Source organism: Canariomyces notabilis (assembly GCF_033297395.1).
Source record: "Canariomyces notabilis strain CBS 508.74 unplaced genomic scaffold N656scaffold_47, whole genome shotgun sequence".
In the NCBI taxonomy this organism is placed as follows: Eukaryota; Fungi; Ascomycota; class Sordariomycetes; order Sordariales; family Chaetomiaceae; genus Canariomyces; species Canariomyces notabilis.
Genome location: NW_027041869.1, coordinates 71,065 through 95,643, shown reverse-complemented (window position 1 = coordinate 95,643; position 24,579 = coordinate 71,065). Strand labels below are relative to the sequence as shown.

General features: G+C 55.3%; 7 protein-coding genes across 7 annotated transcripts; 2 read left to right on the top strand and 5 right to left on the bottom strand.

Moving 5' to 3' along the window:
- The first annotated feature begins 3 nt into the window (after positions 1 to 3).
- On the top strand, positions 4 to 879 carry N656DRAFT_785544 (uncharacterized protein). The gene is made up of 2 exons (XM_064816417.1): positions 4 to 665; positions 722 to 879. Exon 1 carries the CDS (start codon positions 283 to 285, stop codon positions 469 to 471), a length of 189 nt encoding a protein of 62 aa, XP_064664816.1. The 5' UTR covers positions 4 to 282; the 3' UTR covers positions 472 to 665; positions 722 to 879.
- Positions 861 to 1,707, bottom strand: N656DRAFT_772748 (glycoside hydrolase family 11 protein; the record flags this gene model as incomplete). The annotated part of the gene is made up of 2 exons (XM_064813952.1): positions 861 to 1,269; positions 1,424 to 1,707. The coding sequence occupies 2 exons, from the start codon at positions 1,705 to 1,707 to the stop codon at positions 861 to 863; spliced, it is 693 nt and encodes a 230-aa protein (XP_064664815.1).
- A 2,587-nt stretch (positions 1,708 to 4,294) lies between these two features.
- Positions 4,295 to 6,413, bottom strand: N656DRAFT_742232 (kinase-like protein). Its single transcript, XM_064812831.1, has 2 exons — positions 5,869 to 6,413; positions 4,295 to 5,806 (listed from the first exon to the last, which is right to left on the bottom strand). The coding sequence occupies exons 1-2, from the start codon at positions 6,164 to 6,166 to the stop codon at positions 4,641 to 4,643; spliced, it is 1,464 nt and encodes a 487-aa protein (XP_064664814.1). The 5' UTR covers positions 6,167 to 6,413; the 3' UTR covers positions 4,295 to 4,640.
- Positions 6,414 to 6,571: 158 nt separating this feature from the next.
- On the top strand, positions 6,572 to 11,131 carry N656DRAFT_785542 (condensin-like protein). Its single transcript, XM_064816416.1, has 5 exons — positions 6,572 to 7,070; positions 7,224 to 7,732; positions 7,782 to 8,047; positions 8,095 to 10,596; positions 10,676 to 11,131. Exons 1-5 carry the CDS (start codon positions 6,835 to 6,837, stop codon positions 10,844 to 10,846), a joined length of 3,684 nt encoding a protein of 1,227 aa, XP_064664813.1. The 5' UTR covers positions 6,572 to 6,834; the 3' UTR covers positions 10,847 to 11,131.
- A 436-nt stretch (positions 11,132 to 11,567) lies between these two features.
- N656DRAFT_785540 (uncharacterized protein) lies at positions 11,568 to 12,454 on the bottom strand. Its single transcript, XM_064816415.1, has 4 exons — positions 12,405 to 12,454; positions 11,991 to 12,100; positions 11,744 to 11,896; positions 11,568 to 11,676 (listed from the first exon to the last, which is right to left on the bottom strand). The coding sequence occupies exons 1-4, from the start codon at positions 12,441 to 12,443 to the stop codon at positions 11,625 to 11,627; spliced, it is 354 nt and encodes a 117-aa protein (XP_064664812.1). The 5' UTR covers positions 12,444 to 12,454; the 3' UTR covers positions 11,568 to 11,624.
- Positions 12,455 to 12,858: 404 nt separating this feature from the next.
- Positions 12,859 to 15,800, bottom strand: N656DRAFT_785539 (uncharacterized protein). The gene has a single exon (XM_064816414.1). The coding sequence runs from the start codon at positions 15,705 to 15,707 to the stop codon at positions 13,116 to 13,118; it is 2,592 nt and encodes an 863-aa protein (XP_064664811.1). The 5' UTR covers positions 15,708 to 15,800; the 3' UTR covers positions 12,859 to 13,115.
- Positions 15,801 to 18,731: 2,931 nt separating this feature from the next.
- Positions 18,732 to 23,564, bottom strand: N656DRAFT_802871 (glycosyltransferase family 1 protein; the record flags this gene model as incomplete). The annotated part of the gene is made up of 5 exons (XM_064818295.1): positions 18,732 to 19,106; positions 19,171 to 21,927; positions 21,978 to 22,415; positions 22,468 to 22,565; positions 22,619 to 23,564. The coding sequence occupies 5 exons, from the start codon at positions 23,562 to 23,564 to the stop codon at positions 18,732 to 18,734; spliced, it is 4,614 nt and encodes a 1,537-aa protein (XP_064664810.1).
- Between the last annotated feature and the right edge of the window lie 1,015 nt (positions 23,565 to 24,579).

Sequence of the window (24,579 nt, the reverse complement as noted above, 5' to 3'; positions counted from 1 at the left end):
TCGAAAACTCCAAACATCCAACATTTCAAAGCTTCCACCATAATGTTTCGGGATCCAGGGCATACAACGTCAATTCTCACCCACTGCAATCGGCCACGCATTCACAGCGTCACCATGGCCCACTCATAATCAGATCGCATCGTCGGTATCATGAGATCGAAGGTGACGAAGAAGACGAAAACTTCCCAAGCTGTTGAATTCCTCCTAGCCGCCTAATTCCTCCTAAGAGCCAATCGACCTCTCCACCTCACGCTGAGCACGTCAGCCCTGCAAGTAGCCGAGATGGCGTGTGCGCACAGCGGCGCGTGGCGTAGCAAGGAGGCAGTAGAGATGGGTTCAAGCCCGACTGGAGGGCGCGATCCCGGACACGCTACGAGGAGGGAGGGCGTGGACCGGCGCAGGCGCACAGGGGGTGCGAGGGAAGCCGCTGGCCGGCTCGGGGACCGCACCGCCGCAGCTAAGGGTACCTGAACTTGAAACTCAAAAAGACGGAGAAGCCGTCGACGGATGTGAGAGAATCGTTTACAGTCAACACGTCAACTGCAACTTGGCACTTTGATGTACGATGTCACATCGATCATCAGGTGCGACATGTTCACCTCCAGCCAGGTCAGGATGGGGAAAATAAAGGCGCTCAAGTTAACTATCGGATGCTATAGCTCAAGGTATGTCGACCCTGGCTACATGTATGTACAACTTCGCATCTGATGACATGTACAAGAATTGAACTCAAAAGACTCTCGGATCCACCAGGCACTCTGTCTCCGAGTCGAAGCTCCCGTCGGTACCCTGGCAAAATAGGTCCTCTGACCGGAGAGATCAGCTGTGGGCCACATCACCGCCTAGACAGGATCTTGGACTTACCAGCGGGTCTGCACGTAGATATCCGAGTTGCCGCTGCTCTGGTAGCCCTCGGTGGCGACAATCTGGTAGTAGTGCTGGCCGAGGTTCATGCCATAACGGGCCCAGGCGTTGAAGTGGTTCTGCATGGTGACCGAGCCGCCGACGCGCTTGGAGGTGCGGACGGACCAGTACTGCTGGAAGGTGCGTGTGCCGTCGATCGAGGGCTGGTTGTAGCGGGTCGAGACGTAGATGTTGTAAGTGCCGCCGTCGGTATTGACGGTGCCCTTGTACTGGCCGCCGCTGCCGGGGTTGTAGGTACCGTACGACTCAACGACGTAGTACTCGACGAGAGGGTTGCGAGTCCAGCCGTAGACGGCCAAGTAGCCGTTGCCGCTGGGGTTGAATGAGCCACCGTAGTTGATGGTGCTGTGGATCAGATAGACTCATCAGCCAAGACCCGGGAATCATAACGGCAGTTACGGCACATGGGGACCCATGGTAACAAGGGGACAGGGGGCAGGGAGACAGGGGCTCAGGGGGAAGGGGGCAGGGGGCTTGGAGGGGCCGATGAAGATCATACCGGCCAGTACCGGGGTTCCAGCCCTTGCCACCAACAAAGTTGCCGGTGTTCCTCCAGTTCACAGTGTACCGGCTGCCCTCAAGGTTGGTGTAGGTAGCCTGGCCGCCGCCGTCGGACCACCAGGAGTAGAAGTAGCCGTTATGGTAGCCCTCGGCGTTGCCCGTCGTCTGACGAGCCTCCAGCGCAGTCGAGTTGCCATCGTCCCGCTCGAGGAAGTCAAACGGTCGGCTGAGAGCGGTAGTGGCCGCCGTCGCGGCAAGGAGGAGAGACTTGAACGAGACCATGGTTGTAAATGGCGGGGAGCAGCTGGGGAACAGGTCTGGATATCGATCTGGGATGAGAAGCCTGATGGTTTGGGTCGAAGATCGACGCTGCGGTGGTGGCTTTATGTATTCTGCCCTTGTTGTTACTTGAACACTTTCTTTGACATCTCGCCACCAGGGGAACGAAGTCCTGGATCATGTCGGGTATCATTCTAAGTCTGGCGGAATCATGGCCTCCGAACCTCAATCTCCGGCGGGCCGAAAAGCGATCCATGATGGCAGGCAGGTTGAGTCGTCATTCAGAAGCTTCAAATCACTCTTACTGTGTACGGCCATATCGCCTTATTCGGCGCGCTTCTTCATTGCACATCTCCTTGTCTTCCAGGTTTGCAGTCGTGGGCGAAGCCTCGATGCTCAGCTTACACGCAAGATTTCCAGGTTAGGAAAGTCAGTTGCAACCTATCACATCGTCTCCAAGTTTAGGCTAAATAAGAAAAAGCGACGGTGGTTTCGGGGCCCATGGAGTTGGAACAGCCTTGGCCAGCCTTGGCGGTTATCCAGTTCCCATCTCTCTTGTGGAAGTTGTGGGGTCTCATGTCCATACACCTAGGATACGGTCCTCCCTCAGGTCGATGGGTGGTAACATTCTCAGGCCAAGCCCTAAGCGCTGGCATGTCCTTGTAACGGGAGTATTCTATCTTTAAGGGTAGATCGAAACGGCGCCAACCAAACTCAAAGCTCGGTCGGGAGGAGCTCGAGGTGAATCATGGATGAATGTAAGTTGACATCCAACTGCTCGAGAGACGTTGGCGAAGATCTGTCTCAACGAGGTTATAAGACAACAAGCCAAGCAATATGGGGGGCAATGATAAGTCAGATAAGGTATAACTAATGCTACTCTCGACAGTAGTCAGCTTGAGTGCGATGTGAATACTCCCCCCCTTCTCAGGTTCAAGTTCACTGCCTGGCAGTAGAGGACTAGAGGTGTCATCGATGATCGATGTCTTCATGTTGCTTTCGAAATCAATGGAAATCGAGAGACAATACAGGCCAATGAGTGTCCCGACCGTAGTATTCGGGGTCATGCGTGGTGCCTGTCAAGCCATCCTTGTATAAGCGCACGAGTCACCACGACGTGCCGTCCTCTTATGCTACATCAGATGATCATACTGCCATCCCAGATCACACCCTCCCTAGGCTCTACCTGGATCTACCATGACTACCCTAGGTAGTGTAGGCCTGGCTGGCTCACAGCCTCACACACGCTCCCCGCTCTCGCAAGCAAACATTGAAAACGGCGAAGTTTGACCAAGCTCCCCCTTATTGGCGGTGAGCCGAAGCCCCATTCAGCCAGGGTGAAATCATCTTCCCAGGAACCGGGTTCCTAGTGCAGCTGATGATACAAAGGCTAAAGTTAGGGGGTCGTGAGCCCACCCCGGTTCCTTAATGACCGTTCCACTGGAGGGTCGCTCCCTTGAGCTTGATATAGTAAGATGCCGCAGTTAGCATAGAATCGGCTAGCGTCAGCGGGGATGCCTTCAGTTGGAGTACATAATCCGGGGTTGCGAACCGAAAACGCCCTCACCACGTGGCTATTTTGCCTAAATACAGGACTACCAGGTAGCACTGCCGTCACGTCTTGCATGACAAAAATTGTGAGCATACGAAAATTGCTGGCTGTACGGAGTAGAATTGTACAACATGAAAGGAAATAATAAGAAAACTGGAAAGCCGGACGCTTAGACGGCTAGGTATGCTAGGGCAGCCTGGGGGATACTTCGTACTCGGAAATCATAGTGAAGCTGATGGGCCCCCAATGGCCAGGGCCTTCCCCTGCCGTATCGGGCCGGTATAGGGCATCCGAAATAGCGTTGCGGAGCCTGGAACGGTGAGTGGGTTCGACTGGATTCCCTGTTGTTGCTCCCTGTTGTTGCTTCCTGGATGCCCCTCTATTCAGTAGGTATTCACTTATGCCTTATGGCATTGAAAGTAAAAAGAACTAAGGTATTATGTTGCAGAGAAGGGAAGTAGGAAATTTACGCTGGCATTGGGGAGGTTGACCGCCGCATGATGCCGCACTAGCATTTTGCCGAGGCACTACATAAGGTAGTCACGTCTTGTTGACATCGGGCGTCCGGTGAAAATGACCATCCTGATTACATGTATAGTTGTGGTACTTACTCGATATAAAACTACGACGGGCACTGCCTTTTGGCTCGATCTCCGTATCCACCTCACTCGGCGGCCCCTACTTATCTTGCAGTGAGAAGTAGCCCCTGAGTGACAACGAAGATCGAGCCAACCGGTACCCGGCATCAAGCCCAACCATGATCCATGCCTCGCTTACCTTACTTTTACTTACTGTTTTCTCCGACAGCCGTTCAACGGCAAGAAATTAGAGTACGGCCATATCCACTTTTGATCGCCGTTCTTGAATTGAAGCCGAGATCTGCGGATATTGATAATAAGAGACACTAGGGTACCTAGGGCGAGCAGTGCCGAGCAGATCCAGATGCCGCTAGCTTTGATGGGCTTAGTGTACTTTTGCTTGAGTATGTACTGTCAGCGTAGTGTATCAGAATCTGAGAAAAAGGCAAATTAAAAGGTTCTCCTTAACTTCAGAGACGGCCAGAACTGGGCCAGAACTGGGCCAGTACCCGGATGTAGTAGTGAGCTACCCGTAGGCCAGCAGCTACTCGGAGTCCTAAGTCCTAGATGAGTTCGAGGCCCTGCTGGCCTCCTGACGTGCCCATCGTGCCAGCACCGGTCAACACTGAACACGTCAAAAAGCGGGTGATGGCCACATACGATCAGGTAGTACTGTACATACTTGGATATCAACAATGCTTGAACCCACACGAAACACCCGCACGAAACGCCCACCCATCGAACCTCTCATGGCAAATGTATGATACACTCATGACAGACACCCAACTTCGCAAATGCTGCTCGCCTCAAACTTTCAGAATGTCCATCTCATCGTCATCCTCCCCGGACCCTCCCTCCACCGGCTCATCAAGGCCCATGCGGAGGAATTCATGGGACAGCGCGTCTTCGGCGCTGAGGCGCTTGCTTGGATCCAACTCCATGCACTTGCCCAGGAACTCCACAGCCAGCTTCTCCTCGTCCGACAGACCTTTTCCCGGCCCATCACGTTGTGTGCTCCACAAGATGATGCTCTCGAGACTGAACCCTGAACTTCCAATGGTGGGGATGGTGGTCTCGAACATGCAACCATGGAGCAGCGCGGCCGCACGCATCCGCTTCTGACCAAATATGGTCGCAATCTCGATCAGCGCCTCGACGTCGTCCGCCGAGTTGAAGAAGGGGAACCGCCGTGACATAATCGTCAGCAGGATCACCCCGGCGCTCCATATGTCAATCTTGGTCGTCTGCTCCGTGCACTTGAACAGCACCTCGGGCGCGCGGAAGCCGCGTGTGCCGGCGCGGTTGGCCCGCCGCGACGGCCGCGTGTCTTCCCTCGGATAGCCGTTGTGGGGCGCGGAGCTCGCGAGATGGGCCGCGCGCAGCTTGGCCTTGCGCTGCACCGGGTCGTCGTGGCAGATGCAGGGCTTGCAATCGTAACCCTCGCGCTCGGCCAGACCAAAGTCCACCAGGACGCCCCGCCGCGAATCCGGGTCGTAGAGAAAGTTGGTTGGCTTGATGTCGCGGTGGAGGATCCCGTGAGAGTGCACGCTTGCGAGGGCCGTGAAGAGAGACCGCAGATAGATGGCCATGTCTGGGACCGTCATCTTGCGGAAGTAATCGCGGAAGTCGGCGTGCCGGAAATAGGGCAGGATGGCGCACACCTGGTCCGTCGAGCGAAAAGCCGTGATCAACGGGCAGACAGCTTCACAACCGCGCAGGTCGTGCAGCAGTTCTAGCTCGTTGAGGATCCGGGTCGGCGAGGACGTGACGTAGATCTTCTTGACGGCGACATATTTTCTCGTCTTTCTCTTCACTTCTTCGTCAAACCACAAACGGTCCATAACACACTGCATGGTCTTGTATTTTCCAACCGGACGAGGTGGCACAAAGGTATCGTCCTTCTCTGGGTCCCACGAGTTGTCATAGTCCCAGTAATCCAAGTCGATTGCCTTGTAGACGGTGGAAAAGGTGCCTGGGTTATGGACCGAGTTAGCTGGGCAAGGGTCACCAACGAAAGCGAAGGAGAATTCCAACCTTCACCAATCCGCTTGATCAGTCGGTACTTTTGCCTGAAACCGGGAAATGTGTCCTGCAGTTTCTCCATGTCCCGCTGGATGCTGCTTTCTTCGGTCTCATCATCTGAGCTTTCCGAGTATTCCGACTCCGGGTTGTCAACAGCTTCCGGGTCGCCTTTTTCCTTGTCTCTTTCGTCGCCCTCTTCCTGCTCCTGCAATTCATTCTCGTTCATCTGGGTGTCTTCGGTGGATGGTGCATCTTCGTGTATGCGGAAGGACTCTGCCGGGCGTTGCCGTGAAGCTGTTAAAGTCGCCATTGCCGACGGACAAGGCGCGACACAATTGGAGGAATCGGACCCCCTCGACAGTCGACGCTTGACGCCCAGCCCTACCGAAATATTATTGGCAGTGCATGTGCGATAGGCAATCCGCAATGCCGTGCAAAGCTGCCAATGGTCAAAATTACCAAATTGGTCGGGTCAATTGGTGGGATACCAGGTTTGAAGTGCGGACAGGAGGAAAAGGTGTGTGTACGGAGTACCCGTAGTTAATCATCTGTTAACGTTTAGTGAACATTACCAGCAAAAGTTACTTTTGGTGAGGGGCAACGCACAGACCAAGACGCGAGGAGCTGAGGGTCCTGCTGAGCAGACGCGATCTGGGTGCCGCACAAAAAAGTCAACAAACAAATTCGGCGGTTGCCAGGGCCCCGCATTGCGGCAGGAGGAACCAGGGCAGGCACAGCTAGAGTGCATTCCAAGGATTACAAACTCCAAGTTTGCGATGCACGATGCATTCTCGGAACGGATGACAACTTGCGACAGCTACCCGCAGCACGACAACCGCGAGCCTAATAATCAACGCTACGGTAGCTGCATTCTTCGCATTTCATTCATAACCAATCTTCCTCCTCCCATCTACCCACCGGCGCCTCCTCCTGATCCCCGCTGTCGCAACTGCCCCTCCCCAACTGTTGTTGTCCGCCATGGACAACGTCAACTTCGACATCAACGATGCGCTCAAGCATTACATGAGCGATCCCGCCAGCATCCCGACGCCAGAGGCCGATGGAGCGCTCGTCGACTGCGAGAGCGATCCAGAGTTGCTGGCCGACAACGCCCTCATCAACGGCGTCCTCAACCCCATCGTCGATGCTGTCGCCGAGAACCCAGATGCCATAACGCGCAGCCCCATCTTTGACTCATTGCAGTTTCTGCTAAAGTGTGCACCCATTTCCTCCTACCCCTCGCTTTCCTACCCAAGAGAGACATCATCGCTATCGGCGGCGGATACACCTCCTGCCCGACGCCAGCATACTCTAGCCACAGGCCATTGTTTGCGGGAATGTGATTCTGAGCTGTTCAAACAATCCAGGTATACCTCCTTCTTGTCGGCGCATGCTTTGAGCAAGATATTTGACCTGATCACCTCGGGCTTGGCCACCGAGGCCGACGTCATCCACAATGACCTCGAATCCGACGAGCAGGAGCTCATGGCCCACCACAAGCAGCTGCTCGAAATGTACGGCTTTCTGCTGCAGTGGACTATCGCCGCCGTCGAAACCAAGGCTTCCGAGAAGTCATCGGCGACCGTTCCTACCCGTGGCCGCGGAAAGCCGAAGAGCAAGAAGGATGCCGGCAAGGACGGCACATGGGATTCGTCGACGCAGCTCGAGACAGCACTCAACACAATGTGCAAAGTGCTGCGACTAAAACTCGGCAAGATTTTCTTGACAACGTCAGAGCGCGACACCTTCATCTCCCTGCTGACACGGCCGATTTACATGATCCTCGAGAGCGAGCAGCGGGTCAAGAGCACCAGCATCCGGATGCACGCTTTCAAGGTGCTCTGCATCGCCGTCAAACATCATGGCCACGGATACGGTGGGTCTATCGCATTGTGCTGGAATTACGACACTGACATATTCTCTAGCCGCTCAAATATCCATTGTCCAGAACTTGACGTACTTTGAGCACTTGTCAGAGCCGATGGCCGAGTTCCTCCATATCCTGGCGGAGCAATACGACTACCCGCAGCTGGCGGACGAAGTTTTGCGCGAGCTCAGCAATAAGGAGTTCAATAGCAATGACACCAAAGGACCCAAGTCGGTCTCGACATTCATGGTCAAGCTCTCGGAGCTAGCCCCTAGGCTGGTCATTAAGCAGGTGACTCTTCTAGCCAAACAATTGGACAGCGAGGTATGCCAGACCGTCTCTGAGCCGGGGCGCAAAGCTAACGTATGCAGTCCTACACCCTTCGTTGTGCGCTCATAGAAGTCTTCGGCAACATGCTTGCCCACCTTAGCAAATCGGAGGAAAGGGGCGAGAACCACAAGACCCAGATGAACGCGTTCTTTGACGTGTTGGAAGAGCGCTTCCTCGACATCAACCCCTACTGCCGGTGCAGGACTATTCAAGTGTATATCAAGCTCTGCGAGCTGGAACAGAAGTTTCCCAAGCGGAGGCAGAAAGCCGCCGAATTAGCGTGTCGCAGTCTCGAAGACAAGAGCAGCCATGTGAGGAGGAACGCGATTAAGCTTCTAGGAACTCTGATTCGGACCCATCCCTTTACGGCACTCCACGGTGCGCAGTTGGCCAGGAAGGACTGGCAAGAACGGCTGGAAAAGGTCGAATCCGAGCTCAACGCCCTGAAACCCCCGGTGGATGCCCCTGGCCTCGACGGCGACAAGGGCAACACGACAGTGGACCAGGGTTTGTTGGACGATGCCACGCAGGTCGAGTCCCCGAAGAAACCCGCCGCGGAGATGACCGACGAGGAGAAAATCGCGGCCGTTCGTAAAGCTCAAGAGGAGGCGGCTACGTCCGAAGCGATCGAGAAGCTTACTCTCACGAAGCGGTATTATACCGAGGCGCTCAAGTTCATTGATGTGCTTCATGATGCGACCGGTATGGTGTGCCAACTGCTTGGTTCCAAGAACAAGAGCGAAGTCATCGAGGCCATGGACTTTTTCGAGATCGGGGATGCGTACAACATCGAGGAGAATAAGGTTGGCATCCGCCGTATGCTCCGGCTTATATGGACCAAGGGCAACAGTGATGAGGGCAAGGGTGTGCAAACCCACCTAATCGAGTGCTACAAACGACTTTTCTTCGAGGCCCCAGAGAGCTTCAGCCCCAACGACGCTGCCAACTACATTGCCCGAAACATGATTAGTTTGACCTTTGGCGCGACTCCCGCCGAACTCACCTCTCTCGAACAGCTTCTGAGCACCATGATGAAGCAAGCCATGATCTCTGACCTTGTCATATCGAAGCTCTGGCAGGTGTATGGTATCCAAAAGCGGGAGATATCCAGGAAGCAAAGAAGAGGGGCAATTATTGTTCTTGGGATGCTCGCAACCGCGAGCCCCGAGATTGTCGTCGGCGAAATGGAAACGATGCTTCGCACTGGGCTTGGAGCTCATGGCCGCGCCGATTTGCAGCTTGCCAAGTATACCTGCGTCGCCCTCCGGCGCATCAACCCTACGGGACGTCAAGCCAAGGAGTCCACAGTCACATTCTCCCGGTTGCCGAACGACCACGCAGTGCTGGTGCGACTTGCCGCTATCACGGAAGTTCCATCGGAGAGTAAGGACTGGTACGGTGTTGCCGAACAGGCCATCAATGCCATCTACGCCATTTCCCGGCACCCTGACGTGCTCTGCTCTGAGCTCATCCGTCGGAAAACGAGAGCAGTGTTTGCTCGTCCATCCTCACGTCCATCCTCGCGCCCAACCTCTCGGGACGAGGCCCAATCGGCACATAGCCCAGTCTCCGCTGGTGAGGGGGTCGAAGAAGGCCAGACCGTTATCGCTCCATCATCGCAGCCGCCTTCGAGTCCCGCGAAGAGACAGAATAAGGACAACGCCATCGGTCTTTCCCAACTTCTCTTCATCGTCGGCCACGTTGCTATCAAGCAGATCGTCCACCTGGAACTCTGCGAGCTAGACTTCAAGCGGCGCAAGCAAGAAAAAGAAAAGACAGCCGGCGCCAACAAGGAGCGCTCATCCCTTGGCGCAAGCACCTCCAGCCGCAGACCATTAGGCCAGGTCAAAGATAAGTCCAAGGTCGCCGACGAAGAAGGCGACGAACTCGACCTCATCGGCGGCACGACAGAGGACGACTTCACCGAGGCCATGGCGCACATCCGAGAGCGCGAGCTGCTCTACGGGCCGAACTCGCTGCTCGCCATGTTCGGCCCCATGGTCAGCGAAATTTGCGCCAACAACACCACGTACCGCGACCGCAACCTTCAGCAGGCGGCCACCCTGTGTCTCGCCAAACTGATGTGCGTCTCGTCAGAGTACTGCGAGGCGCACCTGCCGCTGCTGATCACCATCATGGAGCGGTCGGCCGACGCAACAGTGCGCAGCAACGCCGTGATTGCCCTGGGCGACATGGCCGTGTGCTTCAACCACTTGATTGACGAGAACACGGACTTCCTCTATCGTCGCCTGGCGGACCCGGACCCGTCGGTCAAGCGCACCTGCCTCATGACGCTGACCTTTTTGATCCTGGCCGGCCAGGTCAAGGTCAAGGGCCAGCTGGGCGAGATGGCAAAGTGCCTTGAAGATGAGGACAAACGAATTGCTGACCTTGCCAGGATGTTCTTCACCGAGCTAAGCACCAAGGACAATGCCGTGTATAACCACTTTGTCGACATGTTCAGCTTGCTCTCGGCCGACAGGAGTATGGAGGAGGAGAGCTTTAGACGCATCGTCAGGTTTTTGCTTGGCTTTGTGGAGAAGGTGAGTCTTCGATACCTAACTCTTATGCCTTGGCCTGTGTGGGCTCTTTTGAAGGCTGATGCTGACCCACGTACGTTAGGATAAACATGCCAAGCAGCTAGCTGAGAAGCTGGCGGCCAGGTTGGCGAGGTGCGAGACGGAGCGCCAGTGGAATGATGTTGCGTTTGCGCTGGGACTGTTGCAGCATAAGAACGAGGATATCACGAAGCTGGTTGCGGAGGGGTTCAAGGTTGTTCAGGCCCCTGCTTAAAGCGACGCCAGGGTAAATAGTCATGAATAATGTGGCGCGTAAGAGCGAGGGCTCGGGCATATTGTGCGGATGGGCTTGGCTGGGCAGGCGTGCTGCAGTGGCATCTACGAGGCTTGGGCGGGGCGTCTGATTTTCATGGTCATCTTGTCGGTTTACAATTGTACGGTTTTAGAGATCAAGATTCTGTCGCTGTACTCCTTCTCCGAGGCCCGTAATGTCACGGTGAACCGTTCCTGTCAAGGACATGAAGGTACATAGAAAGCAAACAGCTACAGATTCCCAGCCATATCCCCTTGTGACTATCTTTCGGTCAGTCCTCGGGCGGGAACTGCAGAAAGCAGTTTCGTCTCACCCTAGCTCAAAGCAAAGACAACAATGAGAAGAAGTGAACGCCGAGTGATACCAATCCCAGACCCGGCGTGATGGTGAGCTCAGGATAACCCTTCTGTAGCGCCTGTCGCACCAATAGTCGATGTTGGAAATGAAGAGGAGTCGTAGTATAGCGATCTAGGCTATCCAAACGATCCAAATCCAGTCGGTAGGCCCTGAGCAGCCGGCCCTTAGCCTGGTCAGTCTAGGGCAACATCCGACAGAGGGAGCCAACAGAAGCAAAAGCTTAGACACCTCAGCGATCCTGCGAGCCGGTGAGCGATTCTCAACGCTCATATTCCACCTGTATGTAATCAACGAACACCTATGTACAACCTGCCTCTAACCGCAAGCAAGTCCCTGATGCAGCCTTTTGTTTCCCTTTTCTAATCCCGCATCCGCAAGATACTCATTCCTTCGCCACATTCGCCGGTGTCGCCGCAAATGTCGGCCGGACATACCTAAACAGCAGACACCCTTGTCAACCAGCAGATTCACCTCCCCTCGAGTGAAGCAGCAAAGACTCACCTGTCCGCGTTATAAACTCGGAAATTGCCCCCAACCAAAGCCTTCTCTCTCTCCTGGTCTGCGATATGCCGCCTGACAAGATCGCGGTCTTCTTCGGCTTGGAGAAGAGGGATGAGGTGGATGCGCGCCCACATCTTTTCTCGCGCAAGCTCACTATTCGGATTCGTTGTTTGTCAGTACATGTACCCAAGGCAGAGGACGCTGGGGGTATGTATGTATGGGCCGAAAGCAAGGGGGATGTGTGTACTTTTGCTCGCGGATGCCCTTGACCACTCTGTACCAGCCGTAGAGCATCAGCAGGGCGCCGCCGGCGAGAAGCGGGCCGGGGCGGAACAGGCCGCGCGAGGGGAGGTTGCGCTGGTGAACAGAGATCCATCGGGTTAGCTGAGAACGAGAAAAAGTGATGCTCTGCAAACAGATTGAAATGTGACGGATGATTCCTAAAGCAGTTCCATAACCAAGCCTCTGCCTGGTAGTCAATGGCCGCGATAATCCCACCCGCTCATGCAGCGCGACAGCGTCGATCGAACCACCATCACCGCCCACCGACCACGGTCTCGGGCACCTCCCGAAAACCGCGCACCTAGGTCCCGTCGCCAAAAGGCTCACAATCGCCATCTTGTGCCTACAGTCCACGCTGAGAAACCCCGTATAAACCCACCTTGTACTGAACGGCGTCATAGCCGCCAGCAGGCGGCATGTCCTGCGGCATGGTGGGCGATGATCGGCTTGTCTTCTACCTCGGCTTGTGGTATCCCTGGGCAATCAATGGTCGAGGTTTTCGTTCGTCGTAGGGCCAGGCGCAGGGGAAAGGCCGCGGACGGGCGTATCGGGGCGTTTGAGCGCGATCGGCTTGGAGTGGAAGGTGCTGAGTTCTGGAGACTGGAGCTCAAGCTCGAATTGGCGATTCGAGGAGACTCGGCGATTGGGATGGATTACGTAAGAGGGGCAGGCAATGCAGCCAGGACCGCACAGTTTCTAGGGTATGGTTTGTACTGTATGGCACAGTGTACGTACATTTCACGTCCCGTGTCACTGCTCCCCTGACAAGCTTCGGAATGGCACATGCGCATCACCAACACGCAGCTGCGAACTCAAAGCAAAGCAGAACATGCATGCAAAGTATTGACCATGCCTCCCTAAACCGACCATGCCATACCGTACAACGAAGACAAAAAAACTCCGTCTGACCGGGTAGTAAGTAAGCCACCTCCAACCACCCGACCCTGCCCACGCTAAAACCAAACACCCAGATATACCTAGTCTCAACATGAATCAAGACAATCCCAAACAAGCTGGTACCCATCCGGCATGGCAAGATGGACCGGAGCGTACCGGTATGAACGAGCAAGGTATGTACTTTGTCCCGAGTCTAACCCTTCTCCACGTCCATAGTCCGCAGCGCGGCCTCCTCGGCCTCGAATTCTGCCTCAAATTCCGCCTCGAACTCGGCCTCCAGCTCGGCCTCATCAAAGTCCTCAGCATCATCATACCCACCACCATCCCCATTCTGCTGGCTGCCCTTGACCAGGGCCGCATCCTCCTCGTCTCCGGTGACTCTAGGCGTGGGCAGTCCGCTATCCACATCCGAGTGATACCGATTCCTCAGCGAGGAGCTATGGTGACTCTTCGCCCTGCGCAGCCTCTTGGCCGGCGTCTCGTCGCCTCCGGCAAGGGCATCTGACTCGGTGCCCGTCTCGGTGGCCGCGTCCTCGTCGCGCAATTTTCGTTTCTTTGACGGACTTTCCCCGGCAGCCGGTTTATCTTGAAGTGAGTGCTCTAGAGACCGCTCTTCACCCAGAGGAAGATCCTCGTCCTCATCCCTGTTCGTACCAGTTTCGTGGTCGTCCCCGTCTTCGTCCTCATCATCCTCATCCCCTTCCTCCTCGTCGTCGTCTTCGTCGGACCCGCTCGCAAGGAACTCGTCAAGCTCCGCATCTGCCGAACCCCAGTTAAAGGTTTTCAGCCCGTCAATCGGGGACAATTGCCCATCTTCGAGCGCGTCCGGGAGCAGGCCCTCGTCTTCATCGTCCATCCCGTCGTCCGATGACTCGTCATCGTCGTCATCGTCATCGTCATCCTCCAACTCTCTAGTCCGCCCAGATGCAGTGACCAATTTTAACCTCGGGTTTTTCCGGCCCGAGCCATTTGGCAGCTTACCCGTCTCCTCACTCCCACTCTCCTCCCCCTCAGCGCCGACAGCAGCACCGTTCCCTTTCTCCTCTTCGGGCAGGCGAGAAGTGAACAGGTACGGCGTCTCATCCACGGCTTCCCATTTAGTGAAGCACTCGGCGAGCCACTCGAGACTCACAATCTTGATGTGCGGCCTTCGCCTGGCCTCAAGCAGCTTTTCCCTGCCGGGTTGGGAGGCATTGACCACAAGATGAGTAACGTCGCGGCGGACGCGAGGAACGAGGTCGGCGCCAAAGCTCATGATCTGCAGGCCAATCTCGGATTTGTAGATATCCACGTCGCGCGCGAGCACGCCGGACAGGACGATCCGTTTCCCACGCAACACGCGTGACTTGGCCTCGTCCAGCAGGTCACCGACGTCGGGGACGGCCTCGAAGTCGACGTTGTTCGCGCCTGCCTGGTGCACCGCGCGCTCCTTATCATAGCGGTCGTAGAACATCTTGTGGAGGTTGGTCAGGTGTCGCTCGAGGAATTCGAGCTCGTGGTCGTCGTCGAGCAGAACGCGGCGGCGGTGTGCCGGCGGGGACGACGAGCGCGACTCGGATCCGTCATCGGATTGCACCGTCACCTTCTCGGCTTCCTCGTCCTCCCAGTCGAGCTTCTCTTGCAGCGCCTGCAGCGGCCGGTCCTTGATTTGCTTCTCGAATGTGCGCTGCTGCTCCTCGACCTGGAGTTTGGTGACTGCGGACTCGTCTTCTTTCTTGTCGACCGCTGTCTCCGAGGGCTCTTTTTTCGATTTCTTTTTGACGCCGTTCGACTTGAGGAGGTCCTGGCGTTTGGGGAGAAAGCTGGAGTTGATATCGCCGATGCCCTTGAAGAACTCGTACGGCGACACCTTAATGAGGTTGGGTCGGTTGTCCGGCCACACGTCGGAGCGGTCGTCGATAATCACCACCATGTGCGTGCTCACGGGGAAGAGGCGCTGCAGACTTTTGGACCACATGTTGTGGTTTTCGTCGCGGCTAATGACGCGGTTACCAAACAGTTTCCTGTCCGGGTCGAGGACACGCGCGACGTTGTGTGCATATGCGCGCGTGCCCATGGTGTATACGTGCATCTCGTACATGTCGGCAATGCGCTTGAGGAAGCCCTCTAAGCCCGGGCGCAACTTGATGTAGTACCAGAAGCGGTTTGCCAGCCAGGCCGGGCCATCGTCCAGCTGAAATACCTTGACGTTCTTGACCGATTCGTGGTTGGGGTTGGTCGGGTCCTTCAGCCACTCGCCAACGGTGGGGTCGACGCAAGCCTGGATAACAGTCTGATCCAGGTCTACTACCAGGCTCAGCTTGCGGCTCTGAAGCAGTCGCCGCTGCAGTTCCTGCTCGGTGCGCTGGGCCTGGGCTGCGCTCACGGTTAGGTTGGTGCGATCGTGTATCATGCTGATAGGAGCGCGGTGCGTATCGCGGGACTCGGCGGCCCAGTTGACCTCGGTCATGTCCTTCCCGCAGATGGCGCAGAGGCCTTGAAACTGGATTTCATGCGAGCACGCCTCCTTGACCAGCATACAGGGCGCATCCGCCTCGATGCGCTGGCCTTCGTGAATATTCCACTGCTTCAGCTCACCGTCTGTGGGCGAATCCCAGTTGACGATGGTCGTCTGCTCCTCCATCCACGTATTTTCCCGGAGATTGTCGCCGACCTCCTTCATCCACTTGAACGAGTACTGCATCAGCGGTTCTTGCTTCTTAATCGTGTCGCCAGGCGACTTGAGCAACTTGACAATAGTAATAGGGTACCGCAACCGGCTCCCCAATCTGATTGGTTTGCTCATGGCGGCGGGGAGAAAGGGAATGTTGGGAAGAGGTCGAGTTCGATGTTGGGATGTACCAGTCCGATAGACTAGGCCTCGGAGATGAGGTTATGTCTGAAGTGTCGCAAGCGGTTGGTTAGTTAGCCGTGTCCTTTGAACAAAGAACTGACCAAGGGGCCGTGTGGGTGTGCTTTGAGGTTTCGTACGCAGGAGGAGCTCCCCAAGTTGACACTAAACCAGTATCGCACAAGCTTGAATCACCCATCGCGCAAGCAGCGCGTCCTGGAAAGCTGAGAGCAGGTGTCGACTCAAGTATGGGTAGCGGACAATGCGTTGGTTATGCGATTCGCCGAGCACACACAGTGATGCAAAGTGTTTTCGAGATCGCGCTGCTTCAAAGCTCAGAACCGAGCTATGTAATCAATCGCACGCGCTGCAAAGAAGTCGATGTGGGAAACTGGTCCAGATCCAGCTTAGCGCTAGGCTATCGTGGGGCACAGTGCCGTGCTGGTCCAAGCTTCAGCAGCTGTCGGATGGATGTGATTCGCTGTCAAAGGTGGGTTGAGTGGGGCAAATCTTGGAAAGTAGAAAGAGCTCGAGCCACCGCTTCAAGGACTCGCAGCGGAAAAGAGTCGAGGAAGAGACAATAAGTAATGTAGCGTGCAGTCGCACAGTCAAAGAGAATTTAAGTCGATGTGAATGGTAGAGTACTGTGCGATGGACCAGGCTGCTTGCTCCGTAATCGAAAAAACTGCAGGCACGAGAACTGCCCGTGATTTTGGGAATCGTGGGGTGATGTAATAGCCGTTTGGTTGTATCGCGTGTCGGCAAGAGGTCCAGCAGGCACAGAGGGATGGGCCCTAAAATCGGGTGGGATGGGCAGGTCCTTTTGTACCTTTCGTAAGACCCTCCCTGATTTGAGCGACTGCCGTTGGCCAATCTTCTGATGCTTGTACCCCACGTCAGCCACAATCCGCTTGCGGGGCAAGATCGTGGCTGCTCACTGTGGCGCCGCTTTGCGTATTTAAATGCAAGCATTTGACTTGTGAAGCCCAGGTTGCACCTGCCAATTTTGCTGTGCTGAGATCGGACCGTGTCGAACCATCAAACTACCGTTGCAGCTGAGAAATGCTGCCAGCATCTACTTGAAGCTTTTTTACAGCAAATTTGAGGATACTTCGAGTAGATGATGTGACACAGCCAATCAAATATGCGTCCTACAGTCCCGCGCGATTGGCGCGTTGTATTGTCTGTCACTGACATTGTTGCTCGCATCGTCGCAATCGCTGCCTTGAGTCCTAAGACTCGAGTGACTCAGCGTTGCTCAACCTCAACATTCACAGCTCTGAGACAATCAGCCACCCGAGAACACCGGAGACAGGTACATCCAAAGATTGAAAAGCTGAAAACAGATTCACAATCCCAGTGGCGGCTGAGGGTTCAATACGTAACCTAAAGAACGGGAATTCCACCCTTCTCTTCTTTGTCTCTTTCGGGGCACTGGAATATTCTAACCAACCAACCCTGAAAGAATGCATGGCGAGATAAAGCTGGAGGACATTGTAGCCCAGGCTCATTACACTAAAAGAAATGGAACGGTATAATGCCTCGACGGATGCTGCATGTTGCACTCATTCCGGAAGATACGATACTGTAAACACCCATTGGCTCAGGGTTCTCAGCTGTTTATGTTGACCGAACAACTACCTAGTACCATGAAGCTATTCCTGTAGCAAACGCTTGTGATATTGTTCAACTAGAGGGAATGGGACATTCCTAGCAGAGGAAGGGGGGGTCTCTGACCATACGGTCTGTCATGACATTGCAGTCCGGCACTAGCAAAGTGAACTGTAATGACAACATCATGGTACCTAGCCGGGGTCAGAATGTTTCCTAGCCGGAGTCCTGATGTTTATATAATGGCAGATACTTGCTAGTGCCGGACTACAATGTCATGAGACAGACCGTACGGTCAAAGACCCCCCCTCCCTCTGCTAGGTTTCTCTGTCTGCTGAAGCTGAACGGTGTTAACAACTCATGGATCCATGGTATGATGATGGGGCTAGGGAACAAGTTGAAGAACTAGATATTCAGCATCCGGGGTTGGGGATTGCGAAGGAACAAACACTGCAGCACTCCAGTCACAGTAGAAACAGGATGCCCACGGTGTCCCATCTTAGAGATGTTGGCAGATCACGTCCTTCAAGTTGGCTAACATGGTAAATCATTTGATCAGGCTTAAGCTAAGCCAATATCTGTGACACCGGGCCAATGGGGACCTTACTGAACTTCATTTTGTTATGATGATGTGTTCTTGTCTCCATCAAGCCAAAGATACCTGACAACGGCATTGACCAGCTGAGTCCTTCCCTGTCCATCTGAACTTCTGAAGTCTGTTTGAGTCGGCCGTTGGTTCCTAACCCAAACTATATGGATCCCTTTAAGAAGTTTCATTTGCCCAAGATGTCCACAGCTATCGTTGACCGGTGCTCGGCTGGGGGTTACACTCTACAGGGGCTGTACGGAGGAGTATTCATGGGGGATATCGAAAGAAGGAACAAATACTGCGAGTTCCCGGCGAGTCAACCAAACAGCATTAGCAGCACTCAGTTCTATATACTCCGTAGCAAGCAGCGGATCAAATGTGTGGTAGTGTAGGATATGATTAATGACTGGAGGCTGATGAGAAGCAGCCAACAAGGGCTGACGAGTGGAAGTGTAATGCCCAACACCGCGAGCTGACCAGCAATCCTCCAAATACAGTAATACAGTCATGAACCAACTCAGAAGGCCAGCGAGCCTCATCCCGCCCCCAATTATGTATGAGTTTCGTCCTTTCATCCCAATCCTCCAGTCCAGTTGCTGTCTGTGTATGATGCCTAGCGATAACCCACATCCTGTCCGTCTGCGTCATTACATAACCAAAGCCACAAACCGCACACTCACACCGAATGTGCGTATACCACAGTCATCGCATCATTACGTTACCGTCTCCCAAACTCCCGAACCATGTCTAAAGATAAAATGAACAAACAACACAACTCATTACATCCTCAACCGCAGCCCCGTGCCAGCAGGCGGAGGCGGACCCTCGCCAACCGCCCCGCCAAGAACCCGGCTCCCCAGCGCCCTGCCACTGCCAGGGCTCCTGGGGGAAGAGAGGTCAGCAACCGTCCTGTGCATGACCGCCTCAGGCGTCAAATCATCAATCACCTCGGCGTCCCCGCCGACGAACGTCCAGCTCTCCTCCTCATCCTCGTCGTCCAAACCAGCCACTGCGCCATCCGTGGCACCGGCAGCACCAGCAGCAGCAACAGCCGCGCGACGCGTCTGGTTCTTACTCGTCTTGGACCTGATCAGGTTGGTGGCGTACTCGAGGTCGCGGTAAATGCATTGAACAGCCGTTTCGACGCCGTTTTCCTAAACTTGGCTGTCAGCCTTACCGCTACCAGGAAACAAGTACCATGAAGCGGGCGAAACGTACCTTGCGAATCTGCTCCCCCAACACCCTCGCCTTGACAATCATCCTCTCGCTGTGCGTTGCCTCCCAGAGGGCCCTAGCAAACGACGTGGCCCCCCACTTTTTGAGACAGATACCGACGCCCAAGTCCTCGACGCGACTACCAAAGAAGAACTGGTCGCCAAAAAACGGTCGGATGATGGTCGGAATGCCGGCCCTCAAACTCGCGCCGGTGGTCCCGCTACCGCCGTGATGCGCGGCGGCATCAATCTGTTTAAACAACCAGTCATGCGGGGCAGACTGGATCTGGTATATCTCGGGCGGCAACTGCGGCTCGGCCTTCTTTTCCCCGTCGCTGTCACCCACCCTCACGTCCCTATCCCTTCCCGGCAGCCGATCACTCCACCCCTTGCTCAAGATACACCTGACATCGGCTTTCAGGACCGCATCAATAACCTCCTGCGTCATCTTGGCCGGATCAGGGACGATGATGGACCCAAAGCCAACGTAAACAAGCTTCTTCTCGTCGCGCCTCGCCCGCTCAATGAACTCAGTCAGCTCCTTCGGCGGCTGGAACCTATCCCCGCCTTCGTCGAGGAACCAATACCCCGTGACCCTGATCCAGTCGCTGTAGTCCAGTGGCGGCGGCACGACGTACGGCGAGAAGTTATACAGGAACGGAACCTTGTTGGTCTGCATCTTCTCAAAATTCGTGTTCGGCAATTTCAACATGGTCCTGCGCCATCGATTGACCTGGTGGGCGGTTGTCTTCCAAAAGACATTGTCAAACATGACGTAAGTGACATAATTGTATGCACCGCCCATCTTTTGGCCGGGCATGATGAAGGCGTGGGGGTAGGCGCGGGTGCGGGTCCAGGGCATGGTGAAGGCGCGGAAGTAGGGGATGCCGAGGGCCTCCGCGATGTGGATACCCGCCATGGCGCTGGGAGACTCAATCAAGAGATCGCTGCCCTGGCAGGCATTCCAGGCGGTGCGCAGCAGCTCGTCGAGCCAACCGCGCATCTTGGAGTTGGCTTCCTTGAGGAACGCCCAGGTGAAAGTGCCGTTCTGAATGCACAGTTGCATCAACTCGCCTGGGTCGCCGCCGACTAGTGCAAACTCGATGCCATGGCTCTCAATCCAGTTCTTGAACTCGCCGTGGGTAGCAATGCGCGGTTTGTGGCCCTCTTGAAGCAGCTTCTTGCAGAGCGCGATGTAGGGCTGCACGTCGCCGCGTGAGCCGATGGTGAGGCAGGTGATTCTCATTGGCTGGCTGGGCTTGAAATTCACGAAGGAGGCCTTGGGGTCGTCAAAGAGAATGGTAGGCGCGTCGGAACTGCTGGATGCCTGGTTCGGCAGCTGTACTTCATGGTCGTGGAACTCTTCATTCCTTGCCCGCTGCAATGCATCGTGCTCTGCCACAGCGATTTGGGCATCTTCGTCCTCAGCTCCTCCCAGAACAGCCGAGTCTCGCAAGTAGCGCGTCGCCTCGAGATTTCGCAGGATCGCGATGGTGCAGCCATCGCGGGTTTCGGCGCGGCCAAATTCGAAGAAGAGCTCCTCGTGTCCGCGGATGACAACCACGAGGCCTGCATAGCCAAATCGGAAGCCCTTCTCCTTGTCTACGTTCTCAATGTCCTTCAGTGGAAGGATGAGCTTGGTCCGAGTTCCTGGCAGCAAACTCCGGAAGCAAAAATGTCTGTCGCCAATGTAGATCTTTCCATACAGTGGCAGAACTCGAATCAGGTGCCCGAAATAAGTAGCTTGCAGCTTCTCGTTCTCAGGTAGGGCAAAGTGAGCCCTGAACCGGGCTTCCGAGTTGGCTCTCTCCTCCGGGTCTTGTTCTGTGTCTTCTTCGTCGGTTCGCAGGCCGGTGGGTTCGTCATAGTGCTTTCCTCCACCTTTCCACATGCCGGATACCTTCTCGACGTAACCCATCGACTCTGTGGCCAACAGGTTACTCATACGCCTAGATTGTCGATCTAGGTAGCCCATCAACGCATTGGCTTTGCGGAACGGGTAGCCTCCCATTGCTGCAATGCTATGCAGAGTCGGCGTGGTCGGGCCTAGTTCGGTCTCTCCTGCTCCTGAATCTGTACCTTGGGCGGCGAATGAGGGTTGTTCGGATGCGTTCTTCGCGGATCGAGGCGCTCCGGATCTAGCAGCGGTCGCAGACAATGCCTCCTGGGTCCGCGGCGTGGATCGATGGATCGTGGGGCTATGAAATACATCACTATGTCTCAAAATTTGGCTCGCCGAGGGCTCTTCGCTGCTTCCGGAGGCAATAAGCGCCGACAGGCTCGCCTGGCTAGGATCGCCCAGACTCTGTACGTACGAATCGCTGCTTTCTTGCATCTCCTGCCCGGCGTGTCGGCTCCTGCTAAGAGACCGTCTCCTGTTACTAAAACCCAGAGTAGGGGACTCTGCGCGCACACCGGGTGACTGAGCGACATCGATGCTGCGTCGTCCAAAGGGCCTAAAACCATCGAAGCTGCTGCGGGGGCGATCGCTACTGATTCCGGGACTAGGGGAGGCATTGCGATCAGGCGACATAGGTGAGAGTGTGGCTTTGACGCCTTCGCTAATCTTGGCCGTGCGAAAGCTGTGTGTGTGTGCAACTTGCTCTCTGTTTCCGCTCGTACTTGACCGTTTTGAGGATGGCCCGCCTGAACTCTGCTCGGCATGATCGCTCTGGCCCTGGGCTTGGGACGAGGAGTCTTCGATAAGAAGCTTGAGCACGTTGATAGCCTCCTTGCCGTAGCTGAAGAATGAGAAAAAATACTAGCGGCGGTATTAGCAATTGCAAATGGGGCGAGAGGGTGTAGGCATACCTCGTCGATAGCATATGTTTCGTCGTTGTCGATGACACGGATCTTGCACGTCTCGGCAAAATCAAGCATGTGCGTCTCCTCGATATCAATGACATTCTCTATAGGCAGCGAGATTTTGACGCTATCGCCGTCGTTGTGTGACCTAAAAATGACCCTTTGGAGGCTCTTGACCCACTCCTTGGCGCTCTGCGAACTGTCGGCCCTGAAGTAGTAGGTGCGGTGGTGAGTGATGACCGTGAAATTGATCCCTTCCTTGTCCTTGTCAGTGATGTTGGCCGAGATGCCGTACCGCAGGTCGATCTGGCCGCTGGGAAAGTAGAGATCTTGGGGGTCGCGGTAGTAAGACAAGACGTCGCCTTTGAGACGAAACCAGTAGCGGTTGTATTTTGGATTCCGTTTGCCACATTTGGAAAGATAGCCCGACTTTGCAACCTCGTTCTGTGGGAAGAGTCAGCACCAAGCTCGGCGGCCGTGGAAGGGTTAGACATACAGCTTTCTTGGGAAGGTATGCGTAGAACGCAATGTGTCTAGCCGTGATGTACATGTATCCCTGGAGCAGAACATTCTGAAGCAACCAGCAGGGGTATTCTATTCCGAAGTCAGTCATGTACGGGGTGTAGTGCAGCGGGCCACATCCTCACCTTCAATGACCTCCTCTGCCCGTTCGAATTCGAAGATTTCCTTGAGCTTTCTGGCGAGGTCTGATGGCCCGCCCTCGTCGGCGTCCGGGCCCGCAAGTTTCTCGCCCGACAATCGTTCCAGATCGAAACTAGGTCGCATCGCCAGCTCAGCGCGGGCTTCTAGCATTCTGCTCATGACAGGTGCTGTCCTGGTGTCGGACCGTGTGATCTCGATACTGGGAGGCACGGCTGACAAGGGCGGCGAGGCGGAACCCATCTCGCCGGTCTCGTGCGATTGCCCTCCTTCGTGGGAGCTGACCTTGGGCGACTTTGGGGATCTAGATTTGGAGGATCTCAAAGTAAGCCTCGAAAACCCTGGCACGGACCTGAGCAGCCGACTCTCGGATATCTTCCTTCTGTGGCGGTTGTCTGCTTTAGCGCCCGCGCCGGCTTGCTTCTCTAGAACCGTCGTCCGAGCTAAGGGGAACCCTTGGCCCCCTGTATCTAGCTTTAGGGCTCGGTGACCGGCGATAGTCTTGGCCATGGGGCTTTCACCGTCATCTTCGTCATCAGAACTCTGGCCCTCAAAGCGATCGGCGAAGTCTGCCTGGCTGCCGGCTGCAGCTATCAGGCCGAAGATGCTTTGATTCATATTCATGAACATGCCGCCGTGGTATCCCTGTGGCCGCAGCACCTCCTCTTCGCTATCTGCCTTGTCGCCGTTGTCCTTGAGGCGGTCGGGCAGCTCCATGGTGGGCGTGTGGTCGCCATCGCGGCGCCTCTTTTGCAGCTTCCTCGATACGCGGCGCGCCGCACGCTCGTCCTGGTGGGAGGCCCCGGGTCCCCCGGTTGGGGGGGATAACGGGACACTATGGAATTGAGACGTAGGCGTTTCCGGTGGATGGGAACTCAAGTGTTGATGTGACGGCGCGGCCCCGGCGGGCGCTATCGGTTGCGGAAGTGGCATGGTTCGCGGCTTTTGGAGGTGAGATTGGGAATGACCTAAGCTACCGAGGCAACCATGTGAGCTGGTGGGTAACAGAGATGGCCCGGGTTCGGATCGAGCGTCGCAGGCAGGATGGACAAACCGATAATTAATCGTCGTCTTCTGTCGACAGCGGGAAATCAGGCGCCCAGGCGGATGCCTGGCTAAGGGGGAAGTTTTCCCGCTGGAGCGACCAAGCGTTGCCTCGATGACGGCAGACGATGGCTGAGATGGCTAAGCGAGTCTAGCGTGCGTATAGGGCTTATCCGGCGGAGCTGATGATCGTCCGTATTCGTCGTACTCGTACTTGAACATGGATTTGTCCAACAGGGTTGCGGAACTTCTGAGACTTGAATAGAATATCTTGGTGGCCGGGGCGAGAGCTCCCTCAAACGGTCTTAAGTTTGGTAGGCCAGTATCAAAGTGACACCGCTAGTTAGGTTGCTGCACCCGACCTCTGAGTGCTCTGTGTTGCTGGTGTTTCTTAACAGCGAACGCAAGGAGACGAGGTCCGAGCCGCAGCGCAGCGCTTGGCAGTGGCTGCCAAGTGATTCCTGCTAGGGAGCTAAGCGAGTTTGGGTCAACAAGGTTGTCAAGCTACGGCGCTTTGTTGGCGTAAGTGGCCGGCCGAGTGGAAAATTCCTTTAGCAGGTAGGAATTGAACTAGCGGGGTAACGTTATGGGTCCCCGGGGTGAATGTAGTAAAAAAGTTGTGTGCAAAAGTGCAACTGGGACACTTACGCCAACAAAGCGCCGTATTAAGCTTCCCTTTCTATCCTGCAAAGGTGGACAAATGCGTTTGATTCAAGCGTTCACTCTCGGGCTACATGATTTCACATTTCCTTCGTCCGAACCCCAAATACGAAGTATGGATTGGTGCAGGTGCTGTGCTACTGTTCATCGGGAAGGACACTAGCAGACCGTGGTCGGAATGCTTACTGCTTATCGATAAGAGCGCTCATGATGCACGGAGCCACCTGACACTTCCAGGTTTATT

Coding starts and splice junctions, on each gene's coding strand:
- N656DRAFT_785544 (XM_064816417.1), top strand. CDS start 283: ATGGCGTGTGCGCACAGCGGCGCGTGGCGTAGCAAGGAGGCAGTAGAG.
- N656DRAFT_785542 (XM_064816416.1), top strand. CDS start 6,835: ATGGACAACGTCAACTTCGACATCAACGATGCGCTCAAGCATTACATG. Junction 7,071..7,223: donor TCATTGCAGTTTCTGCTAAA/GTGTGCACCCAT, acceptor CAAACAATCCAG/GTATACCTCCTTCTTGTCGG. Junction 8,048..8,094: donor CCAAACAATTGGACAGCGAG/GTATGCCAGACC, acceptor TAACGTATGCAG/TCCTACACCCTTCGTTGTGC.
- N656DRAFT_785540 (XM_064816415.1), bottom strand. CDS start 12,443: ATGCCGCCTGCTGGCGGCTATGACGCCGTTCAGTACAAG. Junction 12,101..12,404: donor ATGACGCCGTTCAGTACAAG/GTGGGTTTATAC, acceptor TCTGTTCACCAG/CGCAACCTCCCCTCGCGCGG. Junction 11,677..11,743: donor CGAGTTTATAACGCGGACAG/GTGAGTCTTTGC, acceptor TCTGCTGTTTAG/GTATGTCCGGCCGACATTTG.
- N656DRAFT_785539 (XM_064816414.1), bottom strand. CDS start 15,707: ATGAGCAAACCAATCAGATTGGGGAGCCGGTTGCGGTACCCTATTACT.
- N656DRAFT_742232 (XM_064812831.1), bottom strand. CDS start 6,166: ATGGCGACTTTAACAGCTTCACGGCAACGCCCGGCAGAGTCCTTCCGC. Junction 5,807..5,868: donor GATCAAGCGGATTGGTGAAG/GTTGGAATTCTC, acceptor TCCATAACCCAG/GCACCTTTTCCACCGTCTAC.